Raw genomic sequence first — 22,067 nt, forward strand, 5'->3', positions numbered from 1 at the left:
AAGGCAGGAGCAAGCTCGAATACAGAAATAATTGAATCTTCCGTTTTTTACATTGCAGTACCTTTTTTGAAACGGGGAGTAAGGACCATGCTCACCTAAGGGAGCTGGATTCCGATTTTAACATAATCACAACACTGGTATGAGAGACAAATCTGCATGAAGGGTAATAATGAATTTTCACATTTATTTACCTATACAGCATGGTGTTTTGACAGACAGTTTGGTATGCAGAACATAGAAAGGGATACCAGGTGACCACACTTTTGTTGGTTTTGTTCACAGCACCCTAACTTCAGTGTCTCTTGCAGTGGCATTTAAAATGTATTGCCCTGAAGAAATTGCCAAAAGTCAAAGGCAATGAAACATGTCGGCTGTAAGTAGAGAGTAAATCGATTGGTAGTATTTTCTCTCTTCTTTTTTAGTATATGTGTACTCACTGTTTTGCAACAGAGAAGGGAATGAGAATAAAAAGTTAAGGCCCCAGTTGCTCAGTGACTTATATGTAATATGTTATATGTTGTAAGTTTTGTCACATATAAGTTGTGTCCACTGCACCATTCACTGTCCTTTTATTTTTTGAGGGTCGAGGCACGTCTTTTGGTTTTAGCTTGATGGCACCAATGATGAGAACAGGGCCATCCTGGTGAGTACCAACCAGGGGTCCCATTGGTGGTGCGCCCGTGAGGTGCCATCTCGCTTTTTCACACATTTTTTTGTCTGTGCTGTCTTGTTTGTAGCAATCAGAGAGGTTGTCATTTTAGAGAGGCAATAGATTGGAACATCTGAGGATCTTCTTTAGACTAAAGGGATCCCGTGGATAACGAATTTTGACCATGAATGTTTTACAGTCTAACAAATGAATATTGCCATGAGAACTAGGACTGTTTTGTGTATTATGTTTGGATTCATGCCTGGTGGCTGACAGCCAATAATTTCACTGAATTCATGTGGAAAGGAATGCGGCACTATTTTCAGCAAAATGAAGGTTCACTCCAATGCACATATGTCCTTTGAGAAGCATTTAAGGTAATGACCTCAAGTAAGGCGATGTTTTCCTGCGAAACAAGGAAAGAGAGAAGCAGGCGGTCACAGTTACACTGGAGGCGGGCCTGCTAGATTTGAAAGGTACACCAACACTGAAGAGGAACAGCTACCCTGCTAGTTTAAGTGTATGTTGCTGAAAAAGCTGTTAAGCAAAACTGTCTGACTGCACAGAACAAGAGATACAAATTAGGAGACAAGGTGGGTAAGATGGCAAATTGGATGTTTGAGAGAGAGCAGACAGGCTGGTTGCTGGAATTAAGAACAATCAAGATGTAATGGTCTACAGGGGGAGTAAATAGCCAAAGCCAGACACTTTCAGACTACTTCAGGTGCTTATATTCACCAGACTCATAAGCACAGAAAGGAGGCCTGCAGGAATTTGTTTGAGGCCTCCTGGTGTGCCACATGCATGCTGCTGGATGGGACAGGTGCCAAGATGACAGGGTGTACCTTCATACTGTTGACCTGCTTCTTTTCGTACACTACCAACAGAAGTCAAGCCAGCAATTGATGCAAACACTAAACATGTTCTGTGGGTTTTCTGGCCTGAGGGTCAAATCGGTCCACTTCCTGGTGAAAGGGAAGAGTTAGCAACAGACTGGCAAACACATTTATGCTGAAAGCCAACATTCTTTAGTTATTTGGGAGTGCTAGTCATGCATGAGCTTGCACTGTCAAGAGGCTATCTCAGCTCCTTCTCCGGAGGTTCTGAGGGCAGATCTGCAGGGCTCCCATTCTCAATCATGGGACAGGTGGCCTCATTAAGATGGTGGCCTAGCACTGGACTTCTGCAATGCAAACATATCCATTGGAGGTCGCTGAGTAGCTTCTTTGGTTGGGGGAGAGAGGAGGGTGAGGGGTGGGTGGTGGTGCTCCACAAGGTGTGCTGGATAAATGCTGTCAATCAATGTATGAGGAAGACCTGGGGATGGCTGATGTCCAGTCATACTACTAGGCTTCCAACTTATCATGGTGAATGGATGGCATTTTGGAAATCGAAATGGCTAAGCCTATACGCTTGAACTTGCACTGCTTAAAGAATTTACTATGTTAGGTCCGTTGCCCGAGATTCTAATATGAGAGAGCTTCTGACAGGGCAACAGAAGGGATGCTCATTTGTGGATGCAGCATACTTACAAGAATTGGATAGGCACGTGGGCACACCAAGGTGAAAGCACTTTGGACTGGTGATTGGCTGGGGCATAGGACAGCACTGCCACAGTTCTGCATCTATGACCGGATAGGTATAGTTAATTTGAGAGACGTCTGGGAGAGCAAACACCTTAAATAATTTGCGGACCTGTCCACCGAATAGGACGTTCACAAATCCTATTTTCATATGTACCTGCAGTAAACAGGTCTTAAGGTTACAACTACATAGCCTACAGGCTGTTTTAGACTTCGGCCCCCTTGAAGCTAAACTCACGATTAAGACTTAAAATGAAAGGGATGATTGGATGTATAGAACCTTGATCATTCATTCGCTCGGCCTCTAAACATCCATCAGAGAGAAATGGAAAGTGGATTTGGGTGCCTCTTTGAGGAGTGAACATGGATTAAGATGGTCCCATATAAATAGCTATGTAAACAAGGCTTTACTTTATCCATTTTAGTTACTAGCACTGAGAGTATTTCAGGCCCGAACACTGGTGCAATATATACCAAGGATATTACCTGAACTACCTGCAATGTTTTTGTCAGATGTTCTTTTTTACTAGGAGAATAACTAAGAGAGACCCAGCCAAACCATGGAGGGCAGCAGAGGCACCACTAGTGGGAGAATAGCTGAGATTCATGGATAGGTTCTACTTGCTTCAAACACCCACATATCCAGAGAGGCTGCCCCTGTAAACATTCAAAGAACTTGGATACTTGTGTGGTGGGAGGCGGGGTGTACTTTGCTATCTCATCTCCTCATGCAGGTGATCCTCCTATTTCTAGTCCTATAATTGGTATGGGACTGTTTTATTGCCAACTGGCTGTTCATAAGATTTCTTCCCTCAAACACACATAAGAATTGGATGTCACATAAAATTAATTAAGCTGGGGATTATCCTTTAGCTACTGTCTCACAAAGGTAATTTATTTGCAGATGATCAGTTTTTTCCTTATAAAAGGCAATAAAACCCTTTTTTTAGGTCGAGCCTATGGCAGCGCGCATGCGCTGCATTGGAAATCAACCTCTTGGAATCACTTCAGCTTGTGTGGAAGCTCGTGCATGTGGTGTTCACACGTGATTGGCCTTTGTGTCTGGCTGTAGCACGCAATTGGCCAAAGACGTGTGTAGGTCCCAGCTTCTTGTGACATGTTTACTCCTAGTGCGTTTTGCTCTCGGGAGCCAGCAGCGGCTGCGCTTGTTAACAAATAGTCACTCCCACAGCCTTTGCCTTGCGGGAGCGAGCAGTGGAGCATGCCAGCTGCATTCCTTGGCGGGCATGGCAGCTGCATTCCTTTTGCTATACCCAGCACTGTTTCCTGCTCGTCTGCGCCTGGCTGTGGTTGCCGACACAGCCCTTAGCAGCTCTGTATGCAGAGACCCTCCCAGCTTACCAAACCCCGTTTAGCACACTGCCTATGATGAATTACCGGGTCACTCTCCGGAGCCAGCCAGGCAGAGATTTCATCAGGCAGCCCAGAGACCCGCCTTTCCCGGTTCATGCTGCTGCTTAGAGCCCTGCTCTGCCGCACTCTACTCCCCGGCCAGAGCTGCCACCTGCTACAGCTACCTACCCGGGTCTGGCCGCAGCACCCGGCCGTCTGCTGGAGAGCGCACCGCTGAGGAAGCAGCAGAAGCCAGAGCCAGAACTGCCTAGGAGAGCCACGGAAGAAGTGTTGGCGCCCCTGAGACTGGCTGCCAAGGAGCAAGTACAGTCCGGCTGTGTGCCCCACTGAACGGTGCTAGTGTTACTGCCATGTGCTCACCCTACAGAGCTTTCTGTTTCCCAGCAGACCCACTGCTCTGCCTCTGATCTGTACCAAAAGCCCACTTATTAGCCTGCCGGCAAGTAAACATGATGCTTTTAATGTTGTAGTTAGTGTGCAGGGCACGTACCTTTTGGCACAAGAGCCACGTTGTGGTACATTAAAGTTGGGGGTGGTGTGCTTTACTCTCTAACTTCTCCTCTTAAAACAAGCCTGTCATGTCAGAGGAGGGAATGCAGACGGGAGCTGAAGACTGGGAGCTTTGGGTAAAATGCGCCAGGACTCACTCAACCACTCATCTTCCCGAGGCGGATATAATGCGTACTAACGCTAAGTGCTGTGAGGCATTTTCGTGGTAGATGTAAATAAATTGGGAGTTTCAAAATGACTCAGTGTTTTGGGGGTGACAGTGCTTCGATGTTTTCGAATGGGTGGCGTTGTAGCTGTTTTAAACTACTTGCAGTCGCCCTTCTCTTCACTGGTGTCGCCTCGGTTCCCAAACATGAAAATATACCTATATTGATAAATAGCCCTCATGCCGTGAACAGTTTTCTGGATGTTTACATGTTGGTGTGCTGTGTGGAGAGTCAAAATGAGTGTGTGGTGGTGGAGGGGGGCTCCTGCCTCACTCCACGTTACTTTTGCCATGACAACGGACCTCCGAAGGGAGCAGGTGACCTGCGACTGGAGGAGAGGCAGAGGCTGCGCTGGCATTTAATTATTTGGCATGGAAGCCGCTTCCCAGCTGGTTCTCCTCAGCCCTGGCACCACTGCCCTTCCTGTCACCAGGTTCTGGCCTTCCCAAGCACCGCTCATGGAAGAAGTACTGGCGCCCCTGAGGCTGGCTGTCAAATATGCCTCTCTACTGTTTCTTCTCTTGCTTTCCCTGCTGTGTTTTTTAACACTGTTAATTATCTCTCCAATCTATATCCCTTCACAGGCTCCTCGGCCACCCCTTCACTCTTCTTCTCTCTCCCTCCCACTCTTTCCTCCCCTCCCACTTTTAACAACCCATAAAATGTTGTAGTTTACTTTGTCTGTCATATATTTTCTTTCGTTATTATTTCTTAGGTTCCCTGCCAATGGTTAATTGCAAACTGAAACATAAAGGCACATTTCATTTCTGTAGGGGAGGGTATCGCCTTAAAAAGATACATCCCTCTGTGCGGATCATTAAGCATTCACCTAGCCCCCTCTAAACACACTACCAGTGCTGCAGCTTACAAGCCATTATCATTCCAGCTCTCCGGGCTGCATATCAGGAGACTCACCTTGGCACGCATACAAGACAAAAGAAAATACATTCTAGTTTTATCCACTATATTACACTAGGTAATTATTTGTTAAGATTCCTTAACAAATACGCTAGATCGTGAAAGTAGACAGCTTTTGTCTGAGTTTTTTTTTGTGTGTAGTTGCTTTACAAAAGCCCTCAGGAGAGTGAGGGAAACTTCCTCCTTCACTGAGAAGAGCAGCCCTGCAATACGGCCCACAATCCCATCCCCGGAGATGATAAATATTTCCACACTAATGCTCATGCACTAATGGCATGTGTGTTCATCAGATTAACCCACGCTGTCTTTTGAGGCTGCGCATGATATGTTCTCCAGGGTAGCATAATACTAAGTGCTGAGTCCATACATGTATGCAGCACAGTATGCTGCATACATGTATGGACTCAGTTGCAAACCAGCTAGAGCTTAGAATGCTGCCTTCTGTAGGGATATGACAGCCTGGATTAGCCTGAGAACCTTCATCTACTGACACTACAATTGCTATTTAACCACCCTTCGAGCACCTTTGCCCCCTCACTGCACCACCCTAGCACCAACAGGGCAAATAGCGTCTGTGGTTGTTGACAGTTTTATACAGTTTTTTCCTTCTAAAGACTGCTTAAATTTGAAGTTGACCCATGTCTGATGATTTTCTTCTTCCAGTTCTGTTATTTGTGTACAAGAGCAGACCTAGTCTGTTCACTTTTCTTATAATATTGGTACTACTTGTCCCAGTGTGCTATGTAATGTTGGAGTGGGTGGGCATGTGATAAGGGATAATGTGCTGCATGGCTAATAACGTATTATGTCCGAAAGGTCAGACCTATTGGCTATGCCAATGCTTGTTTTAGAAAATAAATCTTGTAATGTAATATCATAAAAGGCGTGGCAAGCCTGTTACTTGTGATGTTAAAATAATGGACAATCAATTTTCCAAGCCTCTGGCACAGGTCTAGGTACTTAATGTTTCAAGGATGTAACTGAGTTATAGAGGGTGCTGCTATCCACAACGTTATGGGAATTGCAGTTGTTCTGCATTAAATATAGAATTTCAAAGGCTACTACAGTTGAGGCTTTATCTCCATTCTGCTTACGTAACATAAAAACAATAAGAAAATGAACTTTGCAACACACATCCTCTTACCTCTTACTGATTTCTTGAGCTGTTGGTGCTGGTATTGCAGAGGAGGCCAGACCGTATGGACTCCATGAGTAGCTCAACTCTCTCCTGCTCTTAATTCTTGGAGGAGTAAAGGATCTGGTGACCAAAGCTCCAGGCTTGTAGGACCGAGATCGTGATTGCCGGTTCATAGCAGATGTTTTGCTTGCTGGTCTCTGCCGACCAAACTGGGGTGGAGCCTGCGAGCAAGCATTGGCTTTTGCAGAATTTGGTCTCCAGACTGGCTTGGGAGACTGCGAGCGAGACCGCAACCAACGAGTTCTTTTGGAAATTGGGGAATAGGAACGAGAACGATTACTCTCAGAACGATCAAGGGATTGTGATCGACCTCGAATTAAGGAAGCCATTGTTTTTCCTGGCGAGCGTGACCGAACCGGGACTTTGGGAGGTAGAAGGGACTTGACTCCAACAACATGAGGCGCACCAAGCTTCACTGGGAAGGAGGCTGTGTCAGCGATATCAACTGGTCTCAAAGAGGATGACAAGTAGTTTCTACTTGAGATCTCACTTCCTATCTGTCCTGCTACACGGTCTGGTGAAGCCCGTGAGAACACTGGAAGCCCTAAACTTTTCAGTGCAGCATAATTTCCAACTGACTTCTGAAGATGCTTAGGGCTTAGAAACCAGTCTGCTTCTGTATCTGCGTTTGGCACACTTTCATTGAACCTTTCGGAAACAACCTGCATTCCTGAAACATCATTCATTGTGGTACCATAATTGCTTTCATGATGTGTGTGCTTGAAGTCAAAATTGAGACTTGATGCCAGGCTGTTAACCTGAACCTTCAGTTCTCGCAAACTTTCTTCTAGGTCATCAATAGTTGGGTCCTTCCTGGAATAAGAGAACGATCCAGGGCCTAAACAGGAAAGAAATGCACACATTTTAGAATCAAATTAAGCATGTAAAGTTATAACACATTTTGCATTCTAGTGGACAATAGAAAAAACAGAGCAGGTGAAGTGACAAAGATCTGACGTCAGCAGAGAAGTGACATAAAAGGAAACACTTAAAGGGATGTGGCTCTGAGGAACAACATGTCAGAGCAGCATACAGCCTTCTTGTGTTGGTAAATACTGTAATTCCCATCCGGAATACTGTTATTAACTGTTCCACAGTACAGCCTGGGGATCCTATCTGACAGTTCTTGCATGAGGAATGTGAAGACAAGGTAGGTAACAAACTAGTTACAACGCCAGAACTGTAGAATCAGGCTCTGGCAAACACTTTGGCTGTAAATGTCATCTTTTTCTGACACTTTTCTATTCCAAAGTGCAGCCTCGGAGCAGAGAGAAAAAGGTTCAAAATATGAAAATTGTCCTGATTGGTTTTATTCGCCAGAGAAGCGCTACTTCTTTTTTCTTTTTATAACAGTGTTCACTTGTCCTGCTCTGCCCCTGCCCCCCCCCCCCCGATCCCCCTCATCTCTCTTTCTTCCTATTCCACTTATTCTCTCTCTTTCTCACTCTTGCTTACTTGCTGAAAATTATGACTTCAACAAATGGCTCTTACCCTCTCTTTCCTCTCCTTTACTTTATTTGTTCCCCTGTGAATTGGATCCAAAAAACAAAAAAATACCTTGACTGAAAATCTTTGTCAGGTATTTTTCTATTTGAAAGTGCTGCCTCAGGCGAAGAGAAACAAAAAGGTTCAAAATAAGAAAAATAACAAATAAACACTAAATAAAGCAAGACAGAGTGGTTGCAAAGTGACCGGAGCGGTTTTATGCACAACCATACACATTAGGGCCACTTTACACAGTTTGCCAGTGAACCGCTACTTTAATTTTCTCGTTTTCTTTGAACAACATTGCTTTTCCTGGGTGGGGAAGTACACTATTCCTGTAGGTACTGCAATACCTTGTTGATGCGTACAGTGGAAAACATTTAAGTTCACTCCTCGGCTCCTCTTTGGTCCAATCACAATAATACCAATTGATTGCATGGGTTTATCTGCCTCACCACGGTGTAAGGGCCCCTTTCTAAATATGGGGGATGCGACCCACCCTCCCTACACTCATTTCACACCGTCCACCTCCCCTACAGTGTTCGGTTCTGCTCTGCCACTGGCAGCTGCCCCGTCAACCTCTCTTTCTTTCTCTTAATCCCTCCTTCTGCCTCTGTCTCGCTCCTCCTCGCCTACTAAAAACCATGACTTCAAGAAACAACTCTTACCCTCCCTTGCCTCTCCTTTCCTTGTTCCTGTGAAATGGATCCAAAATAGAAAGAAACACTTTGGCTGCAAATTACGCCTTTTTCTGACATTTTTCTATTCCAAAAAGCAGCCCCCGGACAAAGAGGAAAAAAAAGGCAAAAAATCCGAAACAAAAAAACTAAATAACCTCTTCCGTACTCATGATGGCCCCAGACCGTCATGAATCACGGTGGGCGTGTGCGCATGACGGCCGGGGGCCGTCCAAGCCACGCCCGTGATTGGAAAGTCCCAGCACAACGGCCAAATTTGCGCCACAGCGAAGGTGATAAAGCAATACAGAGTGGTTGCAAAATGGGCAGATTGGTTTTATTCACAACCACACACATCAGCACCGCTTCACTGAGTTCACCAGTGAAGCGCTACTTTTGTTTTCTCCTCTTTCTTTGAACAGCTTTGATTTCCCTGGGTGGGGAAGTGCACCATTCCTGGATATACTGCAGTACCTGGTTGATGTGTAAAGTGGAAAATCTTTAATGTGATCCTTATCAGCAGTTTTCCTAATTTTAGATTATAAAACTTGTACCACAGCTTTGTGTTCAGGGATGTGGTCTTTTTAAACCATACTGCTTTCGTTTTGTAAAGATATAAGCAATGGACATTGTGCTCTTAACTTTTCCGGCAAAAACACTTAATGATTTCTGAATAATAAGTGTAGAAACGTTAGGGTAACTATGTTGTTCCTGCTTATATTTCACATGCTTTACTTAATCTTGCATTCCCTAAGAGTGTCTGCTACTTCCGGGATGTTGTTACATTTTTTTTCCAGCCAGCATATTATTCTTGTCTCCCTTCCTCATAACCTAGTTCCCATTTTCTGGTTCTCCAGCACCGCGAGGTCATCTGCTGGCAATAGCGCTATGCAAACATTATCACTCCACTGCATTGCACACAAAAAAATATATAAAAAACATTGTCATTTTCAACGCCAAGAGCTCTAACTTTTACAAATGCGAAACAGATTGCATTGCAAATGCTTGTTTATACGTCCTTTCCACTCCAAACCAAAACACATGGGTAAAAGACATTGTCATTTAAAATGCCTATAGCTCTAACTCTTCCACAGGCAAGACCTACTACATTGCAAATGAGTGTTGTTATATGAATGTTAGTTGGAAATGCGAGCGCCTCTATTATAGTCCCTGTGGCTCCACGTCTGCATTTAGCAGCCTAATCTATTTTTTTCCGGTGCATGAAATGAAGCCTGGTTCCCGATAGTGTTTACACCCTGTTATGGAAGGATCGGGCAAAGTGGAGTGAATCTGCTATAATGAGGTGGGGGCTAAATGATTACTTATCAGAGACTGAAACGTGATCACTGATTCACTATCGCACACAAGAGTTCCTCTTGGTTTAGTGTCTAAGCACTCTAGCATGCCTTCTTTCTCTGTGTGCTGACAGTAACTACAAGCAAATGCAGTATATTATTTATCTTGGTTACACAACAGTTGAACGGATTTACACTGCATGCAGCACAAGCCAGAACTTTAAATTATTTCCAGCTTCATATATGTACCATTTAAAAGAATGTAAAGCGCTTGTCTGTTATTTCTTGTACACAGTGCTTATTTAAAATCTTACAGGTAGTGTTTGCCCACATAATCCCTTGGAGCGACCCTACAAGTTGCTACGAGGGTTCCTTCTTGTATGGGTCTGGCTTACCTCCGCTTTCTGCTGCTGGCGCCTCTCCGATGCAAAATTGACATTGACAAAGCCAGTAGATTTTACATAGATGAAACCTATTGGCTTTGCCAATGCTTCTAAAAAAAAAATAAAAAAAAATTATGGAGCCAACTCATACATAACTCTCATGAAGAGTGTTTAACACTGCTGCAGAGCTTGCTGACCCAGTGCATATGGGACTCATATTTAAACATCTTTCATTGCAGTATTTCGCTCGCTGTTGAGCCCAGAGACATTGCTCTTTTAAACGTCCATATGTTGGAAGCTCTGACACCTATCTATGATAGCAGATAACTATGAATCTCAATTGAAGATTTATTTGAGGAGGCTTATTCATAGCCCAGGCAGAGCAGTGGATGTTTCCCGCACTCTAAAGGTAGTTTTCCGCTGCCCTGGGTTGAACCACATTTTGGGAAGAAAAACCGGTGACAGCAATTCAATCAAGCCTACATCACATGGTGGAAATGCCTCCAGAATATGCGGCAACTGGAAATGCATCCCCATTGTTGGTGTACTTTGCCATTTTTCCCATTTCAAGTGTTCACAAAATGCTGAGTTTTTTCTCCCAGTACATTGGGGACACTTGCCTGGGCATATTATGCAATACCACCATGATCTACCTGACAGCGACTGCACTGTCTGGAACATCTGTTGTATGGAGCATTGTCTCAGGACTTGTCTGTTTCCGCTTTTGCTTAGGAACTACTTTTTTTCTAGCAACTACCTCTATTTAACTGTCTTGATAGAAAACGACCAGCAGACGTCAGTAAAATACCAGAATCGCTTTACCCATGATAATGTGCCTAATCCGAGACCTATTGCACTATAAATGCTTGTTAATGGAAGAGGCACAACCTACAATTAGGGCAGACCAGCAATCACAAAGCTAGAAATCAAACAAGCAACATTTTAGTGCTGCATAAATCACCCAAATAATTTTAAAGCATAGAGGTTCTGCCACCAGGAAGGTCACAGTCTTCAACTTGCATAAGAGGACGGCAGAATATCAAGGGAGTAAAGGGTTTTCACTGTTTTTTTTGGCACAGTTTTATTACAGCCTTCTTTAAAATCAACCCTTATGTCTCAGAACTGTCCCACAGAACTTTGTGACAGGAGGAAAAGTATATTGGGAAAATGTAATAGACCAGACATAAGCATAAGTCAAGAATATCTGGAAATGTAAAGTTCAAAATTCTGAATACTAAAGCAAAGCTTCTTGCAACATGTCTTCAAAAGACTAATTAGATTTAATTTTCCTGTTTTCCGTTTTTAAGGATTTTTACAGATAAATACAGACAGAAAACAATGAGTTTTCTGTCTGCATTTATTTTTAAAAGTGGATAAATACAGAAAATGTTGCTTCTTTTAAGCGACTCTTGTGCTGTCTTTCATGAATTATAGCCCAACAGTTGAGCAGATAGAAAGCATGGGAAATTTAAAATAACAGGATGAAATTTCCTTAAATCACTGCATGTGTTAACATACATTTGTGGTATAATGCTAATATTAACTAGTGGGTGTACTGTTATGTAATATTTGGCAGCTTAAATAGCTAAAACACGACAGACCTCAAGTATGAGTGTGCATTTACCAATTAAATAAATATTGAAATGTATATTTCTATAACTTCATTAATACGCAAAACACAAAATAAATATAGATAAATAGGCCAAAATATAAATATGGATAAAGACAGACAGAAATGTTTTTTTTTTTTTAAATACCATAAAACCGGAAGCCCTAGTTATATTGTGTATAGAATTATTGTTCAGCTGTGTTTGAAAGAGTGAGCTAGAGTCCCCCTCCTGGTCCTTTTGCTTACAAAAGAATAGCTGTTGAGTGCTATCGAGCTCTGATTGAGAGTCACCTTCACAGCATCCCAGGAACGAAACCATCACTAGGAGAAATGCCATATTACCTCTGCTGCCTCTCAGTGCCTCTGGGCCGCCGCCATAGCTGTACTTCGCTCGGTCATACGATGCCCCATGAGTGCTAAGGTGGTGGGTGCTTCGGGTCTTCTCCGAGTTTGTGAGGAACCCATTTGACTTCTCACTAAGAATACAAAGGCAGTTTCATTTCTCCACACATTTGCTTGGTTATTATAAAAACATCAATACCAAAAAATAGACTTCACACACAGGAAGGCATATCTAAAATCAACTGCACAAGTGTTTATTTTTGGAATTGAATCGTAATTAGGTGAAATGGTCGAGGCAAGAAGAAGGGTTAGTTTGTTGATTGTTGTTTGGATACACAAAGCAGTCAGAGAAGGAGTACAGCTTGAAACCACAATGGGTCACCAAGTACTACAATAGGTGGAAAAAGGGGCAGACAGGAGGTTGGGTGGTCTTTTCCGGCACTAACCTTTTATATGTGCTTGCTGACAAATTACATCAATCCCTGGGCAAAAGTAGGTCTAAGATGCAATTCAAGCATGAAAAACATATATCAATTTTATTGTAACGATAATAAAATCTTTAATTTAGACTGTAACGTTCATAACCTCTTCCGTGCATCGAACGGCCCCCGACCGGTGGGCGTGTGCGTAATATTGACACTTGTTTGTTTTCGTTTAGTAGAAACTTTAGCACCACTATGGCAAAAAAAAAAATTAAACAACAAAAGGATTGTTGGTGTAGCACAATCTCGCTAAAGTGCAGTTTTCAGCCTATGGCTAAACAAAAAAGTTACACACAACAGAGTAATATACCATTCCTTAAATACAATCAGTAGTATGATTCCCTAACCGCTAAATACAGGGTATACACCTCTGTGTGCACTAATGTGGAATAAGATTACTGTAAAGGACTCAACCTTCATAGTGTGGCTAGCTTCATCATAAGACCTCTAGAACAGGGAAAACACCCAAGTCGCATGTGTACAGTGAGATGAAAGAAACCAATTGGGGATTGTATTTAGGCCCAAAGTGACCTTACAATAATACTCAACTAGACCCTGATAACAACTACACCATTTTATTAGTGTTTCTTTTCCACATTATTAAAGAGGGTCCAATGTGAAGCTTTTCTGCATTGTCTCTATATGTCTAGGTGCACAGAATGGCCTTCATCAGCACGGAGAACGGATTTAAGCGGGAGCACCCAATCAATGCGAAACGCTTCCTCCTGTCAGAAACATGTGTTTTCCTTATCCACACCTAGAATGAACTGACTTTCTGGCTTAGTCTGAGCTGCATCCTGGTACCATGTAAACAGGACTGAATAGGTTAGGGCTTTGCAATTTGTTGCAGGTGAGGCTCGAGACCGACAAGATGAGGCAAGAAATTACGGACTGCAGGCCATTGGGAACCTGTTACACATGTGCTCAGGTCAAACACATAGCTAGGATTCAAAGGGTAAGAACCTAGCTACAACCCCTTCCTGCATAACTTTCTTGACCTGGAATATCAATGGGTGAATACCTCCAAAAAGGTTAGACTGTTCAGGCGTACCTAGACCGACACGGAATGGACATAGCGTTGCTCCAAGAAACAATTCAGATATTTTATTTAAAAAAAGAAGACAACACAGGCATTATGCCTCCTACAGCTGCCGTCTATTGGGAGGCTAATGAGTAAATTACCCACCCCCTTACTTGGAGCCAAGATCAGAGTATGCTTCAAGGTGACTCGTTTTTCTGCTGCTGTACATTTTGTCTAGAAAAGACCAGCTTCAGCGCTCACTTCGGGTCACCTCTTTCAATAAATACCAGCATTTTGAAATCAAGATTGTTCTGCTATCTTTAATTTTTTTATTATAAAATGTGTAATATTAAACCCTTATCACCGAGGGAGGATATGGGAGGATTGTGGTAATACTTTGCAGTCAGTCTTGCATGGCCCACAGAATTCTGATGCTACTAGGAGTGAACTCAATCTTTGGGCTTTTAAGCTCACTAGATACATAGACTTAGGTGACCACCACTTAAGACCATCTCAAGCCCCATCCAGATAGCGTATCTACAGCAGAAAGGTGCGTGTGGGCAAAGACAGGTTTAATGTGAGAGGAAAAGAGTAGGCGGGAGCAAAAACTCGTATATGGACTCTAACTCCACTTCACTTGTCAGGTCAGGCATAGGGCTAGCAGGAAGACTAAGATGCCGGTTCAGGTGTGGCAAGGGAAACATTTTCACAGGATATGGTTAATCTTGTGGCGAAATCTGCATTGTTGGAGAATCCTCTGGTGCAATGACCTCTACAATGCTATCCATATAGCAGAGGATATTTCACTGACGGATTCTGCATCTCTAATTTAGAATTCAACACTTCCTCCACAAATTGGTGGAATTTCTGTTGTCACCCAACTTTAAAATAGGCCATAGTATAGATATCACCCTGGTATGGCTGTAACCCTGAATTGGGCTCTTGAGAAGAATAACGGGCAAAGGCTTGTGTAGGAGACGGAGGACTTGGTTTCAAAAAGGAGAGGGTACCCCACTTTCACCAGGGAACAGGGTAAGGAGACAGTTAGTCAAAGGGAAGATCCCTGGAATCGGCTAGTCTACTACTCACTGAAGGCCTTTCTTGTTATACAAGGAAAGGTCACAATACGCCATGGGTATTCGGACAAACATAGAAAAAGGTTTCCACAATGAAAAAATCTTGTTTACAGTCTAAATTTATTAAAAAGTTTTTTACATTGATTTAAACAATAAAAACAGTATAAATTCATACAATTCTTCCGAAATGGTTAAAATCCAAGATAAGATATCTTGGAGGGATAAAAATAATTGTTCCACAATATTACACAAGCAAAATGTTACGGTACATAAGCAATAAAAAAAAAAAACAATCAAAGTATGTTCACAATAAGCAACAGACTAAACATAATGAACAACAACCCCTCACATATAAGTGGCCCACTTGTTATCTCTGCCACTGTATTTCACTAGATCCAATGGCCGTGGAAAGTTTAGTTGATGTATAGCTTTAGTGGAGAGATGTCATATCCATCTAAAGGTTATACCCGGCCCTAACTGGATTCTTTTAGACCAAACAGTGCGTCGACGCGTTTCGGTGCTTGACACTTGATATCGCGGCACCTTCCTCAGGACTTATTATTTCTGGGGTTTCGGGGAACGGATGGATGCACCGTATCCTCGGGACCGTGTCAGGAATGTTCCTGGTTGGAGTCTACTTGATGTATCACTTATTGGTACTACGGATATAGTTCTTGGAGCCTTCTGTTAAATTTAAACAAACTCTCTCATGTAAAGGTAGCTCCTTTTAATGGGGTTCCTTGATTGTTTGTCTATCGGGCGGTTGCCCACTAGTCGTATATCTCGTTCTTTCACTCGAGTGAAAGAACGAGGCAGAAGCCAACAGACAGCGCTAACCTGAACATATCCGGTTCAGGAGTAGACCAACGACTTCCTATGCCCGTTCCAAGTACGTTTAAAAAAAATCTAAGATATACGACTAGTGGGCAACCGCCCGATAGACAAACAATCAAGGAACCCCATTAAAAGGAGCTACCTTTACATGAGAGAGTTTGTTTAAATTTAACAGAAGGCTCCAAGAACTATATCCGTAGTACCAATAAGTGATACATCAAGTAGACTCCAACCAGGAACATTCCTGACACGGTCCCGAGGATACGGTGCATCCATCCGTTCCCCGAAACCCCAGAAATAATAAGTCCTGAGGAAGGTGCCGCGATATCAAGTGTCAAGCACCGAAACGCGTCGACGCACTGTTTGGTCTAAAAGAATCCAGTTAGGGCCGGGTATAACCTTTAGATGGATATGACATCTCTCCACTAAAGCTATACATCAACTAAACTTTCCACGGCCATTGGATCTAGTGAAATACAGTGGCAGAGATAACAAGTGGGCCACTTATATGTGAGGGGTTGTTGTTCATTATGTTTAGTCTGTTGCTTATTGTGAACATACTTTGATTGTTTTTTTTTTTATTGCTTATGTACCGTAACATTTTGCTTGTGTAATATTGTGGAACAATTATTTTTATCCCTCCAAGATATCTTATCTTGGATTTTAACCATTTCGGAAGAATTGTATGAATTTATACTGTTTTTATTGTTTAAATCAATGTAAAAAACTTTTTAATAAATTTAGACTGTAAACAAGATTTTTTCATTGTGGAAACCTTTTTCTATGTTTGTCCGAATACCCATGGCGTATTGTGACCTTTCCTTGTATAACAAGAAAGGCCTTCAGTGAGTAGTAGACTAGCCGATTCCAGGGATCTTCCCTTTGACTAACGGAGACGGAGGACTTGCCTTCTCAAGTTTTTAGACTGTATCTAAAACTGCCATGCTAACAGGGTCTAAGTTCAGAAAACGTCACTGTACATTTGTCATATTTTATGATTATGAATGTTCATTAAACAGAAAATGATGAGCGGAAGGGGTAAATCTTCTCAGTGCATAGCGTAAGTGAAACCAGGACATAGAATACACTCTCTATATGGCCAGACCCTTTCAGCTACAAACACTATGGGCCCTATTACAAGTCTGGTGGTCCAAGGACTGCCAGACTCGTGGTATCACGGCGAATCCAGCCACCGCCACACCAGCGGTCTGACCGAACGATTACAACCTGGGCAGTCAGATCACGCTGGGACCACCGGCTCCGCTAGGGAGCCGCCGTTCCCTGGTGTTGGAGCAGCAGTCAGAAGTCGAAATATGCTTGGTGGGACCGCCATGGTCCCGCCAAGCATATTATGAGTTTCCTCTCTGCCAAGGTTTTCATGAAAACCCTGGCAGAAAGGAAACAAGGGGAGCCCTATAGGGCACTGTGTCCCTCCACCGCATGTTGATGCACATAGAGGTGGATAATAACATGCCGCCCCCCCCCGTGTACACGCCATGCAGGAACCTTTTGAGGCGTTCCCATTTCGATGCCTTTTTCAAAGGCACAGCCACCTTTGAAAGTGCACCGCAGGAGAAACCGTCGCCCGCCCAACCACTGAAAAGTAGTAATCTGCCAGGCGGGCGGCGACGACCTTTGGTGGAGCGGTGGCGCCTCCGCAAAAAGTCGTAATCAGGCCCCTTGTGTTGAGCTTTCAGACCACGCCAACTGGCGAGCCTTCTCCTGTTCACGGTCTACCTAGCAGCAAGGCCAAAGACTACCACTTTATAAACCACCCAGCATAACCTCCCCACATACTAAATGAATGGGTAGACCACATGCAGGACACTACTTCTACTATTACTCTACCTCTAAAACCTGAAAGCATTGTCTCCTCACAGCCCTCAAACATAACCCCTAACTAGTTCTGAACTCATTGTGAGCATGTATGTTTTATTTGTTTGGGTTTGGCATCAAATTTAGAGGCAGCACTTGTTTACAAGCCATTGGTAAAACACTCGTTTTTTTTAGTCAAAGGAGTATACCACAAATGTGCTTAATCCACTGTTAGCCCTATAAAATGGAATTTTGAGAACCTTATATTCTATGTTTTTAGTTATCTGTATGGCCTTTTCATTATGATTTTTTCCTGTTAATGTTTTTTTTCCATAACTGAACTGTGCATCGAACACTGTGTAAAACTGTGATTAGAGAAAAATGTGATTAGAGAAAAAGGTGGAGTGAACCAAATATACACCACGGAAACGCTGCGTCGCCAACTTGTGATTTTATCTGCTTTTTGTAAGGTGATAACTTGTGATGAAACTGTTTTTTCTGTGGATTAGGGTATTTTCTTAGCCTTGTGACTGTTGGGGCCAACAGAAATCATTTTTATAAAACAGATTTATGTGCCAATGACACATTATAGTGATGTATTAGTGCACAAATCATGAAAAATGCTTTTATACAAGTGTTTCTAATGATACAACATTGTATAGATAATATTGAATATATATTTCTATGTGATGATAATTTATGATATGGAATACAATTTTTTTTTTACAATAAACAGAGTTCAGTGCTTAGATAGTTGAGCGGATGGTAATGAATGTGGGGTTCACCTGTTAAAATGATTGAACAGATGTGATAATACGAGTGTAAATCACAAGAGGAATCTTTTGTTGTTCGTTTTGGATTTTAACCCCTTCCCTCTTGGTAGAAGGGTACCTCTCCCATTTTTGGGGATTTTGTTTTCTAGCACACATCAAAATTTAGGTATCTGTACATGAACTGTGCTGACAATTAAATCAATACACTAGGTGATGACATTGTCTGTGCATCATATACGTTTTCTCATTAAAACTGTATCTGAGTACAAATGTAATGGTTATTTCAATTGAAAATGTGTTGTCTGTAATGGCAGTACATTACCATGCAATCCATACTCCATGTTACCCACACTTTATTCCACACCACTTCATGCCACTGCACTCTACTTTTCACCATTGCACACTAGGCGACCCCACTCCACACTACGTCATTGCACTCTTCTCTCCACCACTCCACTCTAAGCCTCTCTACTCCACACCACTCCACTGTACTCTTTGGCAATGAACTCTACCCCACACTCATCTATTATCCACCACTCTGCTTCACTCCACTCTATGCCACTCTACTCTGCAACACTGCGGTCTATGTCACTACACTGTACGCCACTATGCTCTATGCCATTCTACTCTGAAACAATGTACCCCTATGCCACTGCACTCAGCGCCACTGAACTATATTCTGCACCACTCTATGCCATTGCACTCTATGCCAATGCACTCTACACAACTTTACTCAAAACCAATGCACTCTATGCCAATCTACTCTGCACCACTGTACTCTACACCACTACATTGCTCCACTCTATGCCACTGCAATCTACACCAATCCACTCTAATCTACTCTGCACAACAATACTCTACGCCCTTTCACTCTACTCCGAAACAATCTACCTTCTGCCCCTGCAGTTTACGCCACTCTATTCCACTCTGCACCACTCCACCCCACAATACTGCACTCTATGCCACTTTACTCAAAACCAATACTCTTTACAGCACTGCACTCTATGCCAATCTTCACTCTCCCCTGCACCACTGCACACCACTGCACTCTAGTCTTAAACAATGTACACTACGCCACTGTACTCTATTTCACTGCACTTTATGCCCCTCTGCTCCACTTCAGTGAACGCTGTGCCACTGTGCTCTATACCACTACTCTGTGCCACTGCACTCTACCCAGCACCAATCCACTCTACGCAACTGCACTCTATGTCACAGCACTCTAAGCTGCGCCACTATTTGCCACTGCACTCTAATCTGCACCACTCTACACTAATGCACTCTAAGCTATGCTACTCTACACCACTGCACTCTAAGCTGTGCCACTCTACACAAAACCACTGCAGTCTACGCCAATTCACTCTACACCATTTTACTCAAAAACAAGCATTTGCAATGCAATAGGCCTCGCATTAGGAAAGTTTGAGCTATTGGTATTGTAAATGACAATTTTTTTATTAATGTGTTGGTTTTGAAAATAGCGAAAATTAATAGTTTTGCCATTGATAATGCCAATAGTTTTAACTTTCGCAAATGTCACACCTATAGCATTTGTACTGCAATATGTGTTATATTTACGTGACTTAGATGTATTGATATTACAAATAACAATGGCTTTTAATGTTTTTAATAATTAATACTTAAATGAAAGTTATTGTAATTTATAATGGCAATAGCTTAAAGTTTTGTAAATGACTTTTGTGAAGATTATGTTCAGTGTATTTTATTGTGACGAAAATCCAAGAACAGAAGTGAAATATTAACATCTTTTTGTGACATTGAACAATAACCACCTCACACAGTTTCCCTCCTTTTTCTGTCCTTATTTTCTAGCTGTGTCTAGGCGCCGGGAAACCCTTCTTGGGTAGCTGTTGCGCCCTATAAATTGATAAAATAAATATAAATAAATAAACATTGAGAGAACATAGTTGTTGTTGAATGGTTGCACAGATTGATGCTGTGGTGGCGCTGAGTGATGTTGTGGTGGCGACGAGTGATGCTGTGGCGTTCAGTGATACTGTGGTAGTGCATAGTGATGTTGTGGTGGTGCTGAGTGATGCGATAGATAGAGTGAGGGCGATAGAGTGAGGGAGGGCGGTAGAGTGAGGGAGGGCGGTAGAGAGAGAGAGGGCGATAGAGGGAGAGAGGGCGATAGAGAGAGAGAGGGCGATAGAGAGAGAGAGGGCGATAGAGAGAGAGAGGGCGATAGAGACAGAGAGGGCGATAGAGAGAGAGAGGGCGATAGAGACAGAGAGGGCGATAGAGAGAGAGAGGGCGATAGAGAGAGAGAGGGCGATAGAGAGAGAGAGGGCGATAGAGAGAGAGAGGGCGATAGAGAGAGAGAGGGCGATAGAGAGAGAGAGGGCGATAGAGAGAGAGAGGGCGATAGAGAGAGAGAGGGCGATAGAGAGAGGGAGGGCGATAGAGAGAGGGAGGGCGACAGAGAGAGGGAGGGAGGGCGACAGAGAGAGGGAGGGAGGGCGACAGAGAGAGGGAGGGAGGGCGACAGAGAGAGGGAGGGAGGGCGACAGAGAGAGGGAGGGAGGGCGACAGAGAGAGGGAGGGAGGGTGACAGATAGATGAAGGGAGGTCGATACATAGATAGAGTGAGGGAGGGCAATAGATAGAGTGAGGGAGGGCAATAGATAGAGTGAGGGAGGGCGATAGATAGAGTGAGGGAGGGCGATAGATAGAGTGAGGGAGGGCGATAGATCGAGTGAGGGAGGGCGATAGATAGAGGGAGGCAGATAGATAGAGGGAGGGAGGGCGATAGATAGAGGGAGGGAGGGCGATAGATAGAGGGAGGGAGGGCGATAGATAGAGGGAGGGAGGGCGATAGATAGAGGGAGGGCGATAGATAGAGTGAGGGAGGGCGATAGATAGAGTGAGGGAGGGCGATAGATAGAGTGAGGGCGATAGATAGAGTGAGGGCGATAGATAGAGTGAGGGCGATAGATAGAGTGAGGGCGATAGATAGAGTGAGGGCGATAGATAGAGTGAGGGCGATAGATAGAGTGAGGGCGATAGATAGAGTGAGGGCGATAGATAGAGTGAGGGCGATAGATAGAGGGAGGGCGATAGATAGAGGGAGGGCGATAGATAGATAGATAGATAGATAGATAGATAGATAGATAGATAGATAGATAGATAGATAGATAGATAGATAGATAGATAGAATGAGGGTTATAGAGAGATAGACAGATAGAGTGAGGGTGATAGATAGATAGAGTGAGGGCGATAAATAGATATATAGAGTGATGGCGATAGAGTGAGGGCGATAGATGTATAGATGGATAGATGAATAGAGAGATGGATGGATAGATGGATAGCTAGATAGATAGTGTTAGGGCGACAGATAGAGTGAGGGTGATAGATAGTGTGAGGGCGATAGATAGTGTGAGGGCGATAGATAGTGTGAGGGCGATAGATAGTGTGAGGGCGATAGATAGTGTGAGGGCGATAGATAGTGTGAGGGCGATAGATAGTGTGAGGGCGATAGATAGTGTGAGGGCGATAGATAGTGTGAGGGCGATAGATAGAGTGAGAGCGATAGATAGAGTGAGGGCGATAGATAGAGTGAGAGCGATAGATCGATAGATGGATAGATAGATGGATAGATGGATAGATAGACGGATAGATGGATAGAGTGAGGGCGATAGATCGATAGATAGAGTGAGGGTGATAGATAGCGTGAGGGCTATAGATAGATAGAGAGATAGAGTGAGGGCTATAGATAGATAGATAGAGTGAGGGCTATAGATAGATAGAGTGAGGGCGATAGATAGATGGAGTGAGGGCGATAGATAGATGGAGTGAGGGCGATAGATAGATATAGTG

At 43.3% G+C, this 22,067-nt stretch overlaps 1 protein-coding gene across 1 annotated transcript in view; it reads right to left on the reverse strand.

The window, feature by feature from the left end:
- LOC147710751 (uncharacterized) overlaps positions 1–22,067 on the reverse strand; it is a 58,203-nt gene that overhangs the window by 12,708 nt on the left and 23,428 nt on the right. The window contains exons 2-3 of the mRNA XM_086921473.1: positions 12,230–12,363; positions 6,385–7,276 (exon numbers count right to left, since the gene is read on the reverse strand). Of these exons, the coding sequence (XP_086777599.1) occupies positions 6,385–7,276; positions 12,230–12,363 (1,026 nt within the window). The remainder of the gene's footprint in view (positions 1–6,384; positions 7,277–12,229; positions 12,364–22,067) is intronic.

Source organism: Lissotriton vulgaris, chromosome 5 (genome assembly GCF_964263255.1).
Source record: "Lissotriton vulgaris chromosome 5, aLisVul1.2, whole genome shotgun sequence".
Lineage (NCBI taxonomy): Eukaryota > Metazoa > Chordata > Amphibia > Caudata > Salamandridae > Lissotriton > Lissotriton vulgaris.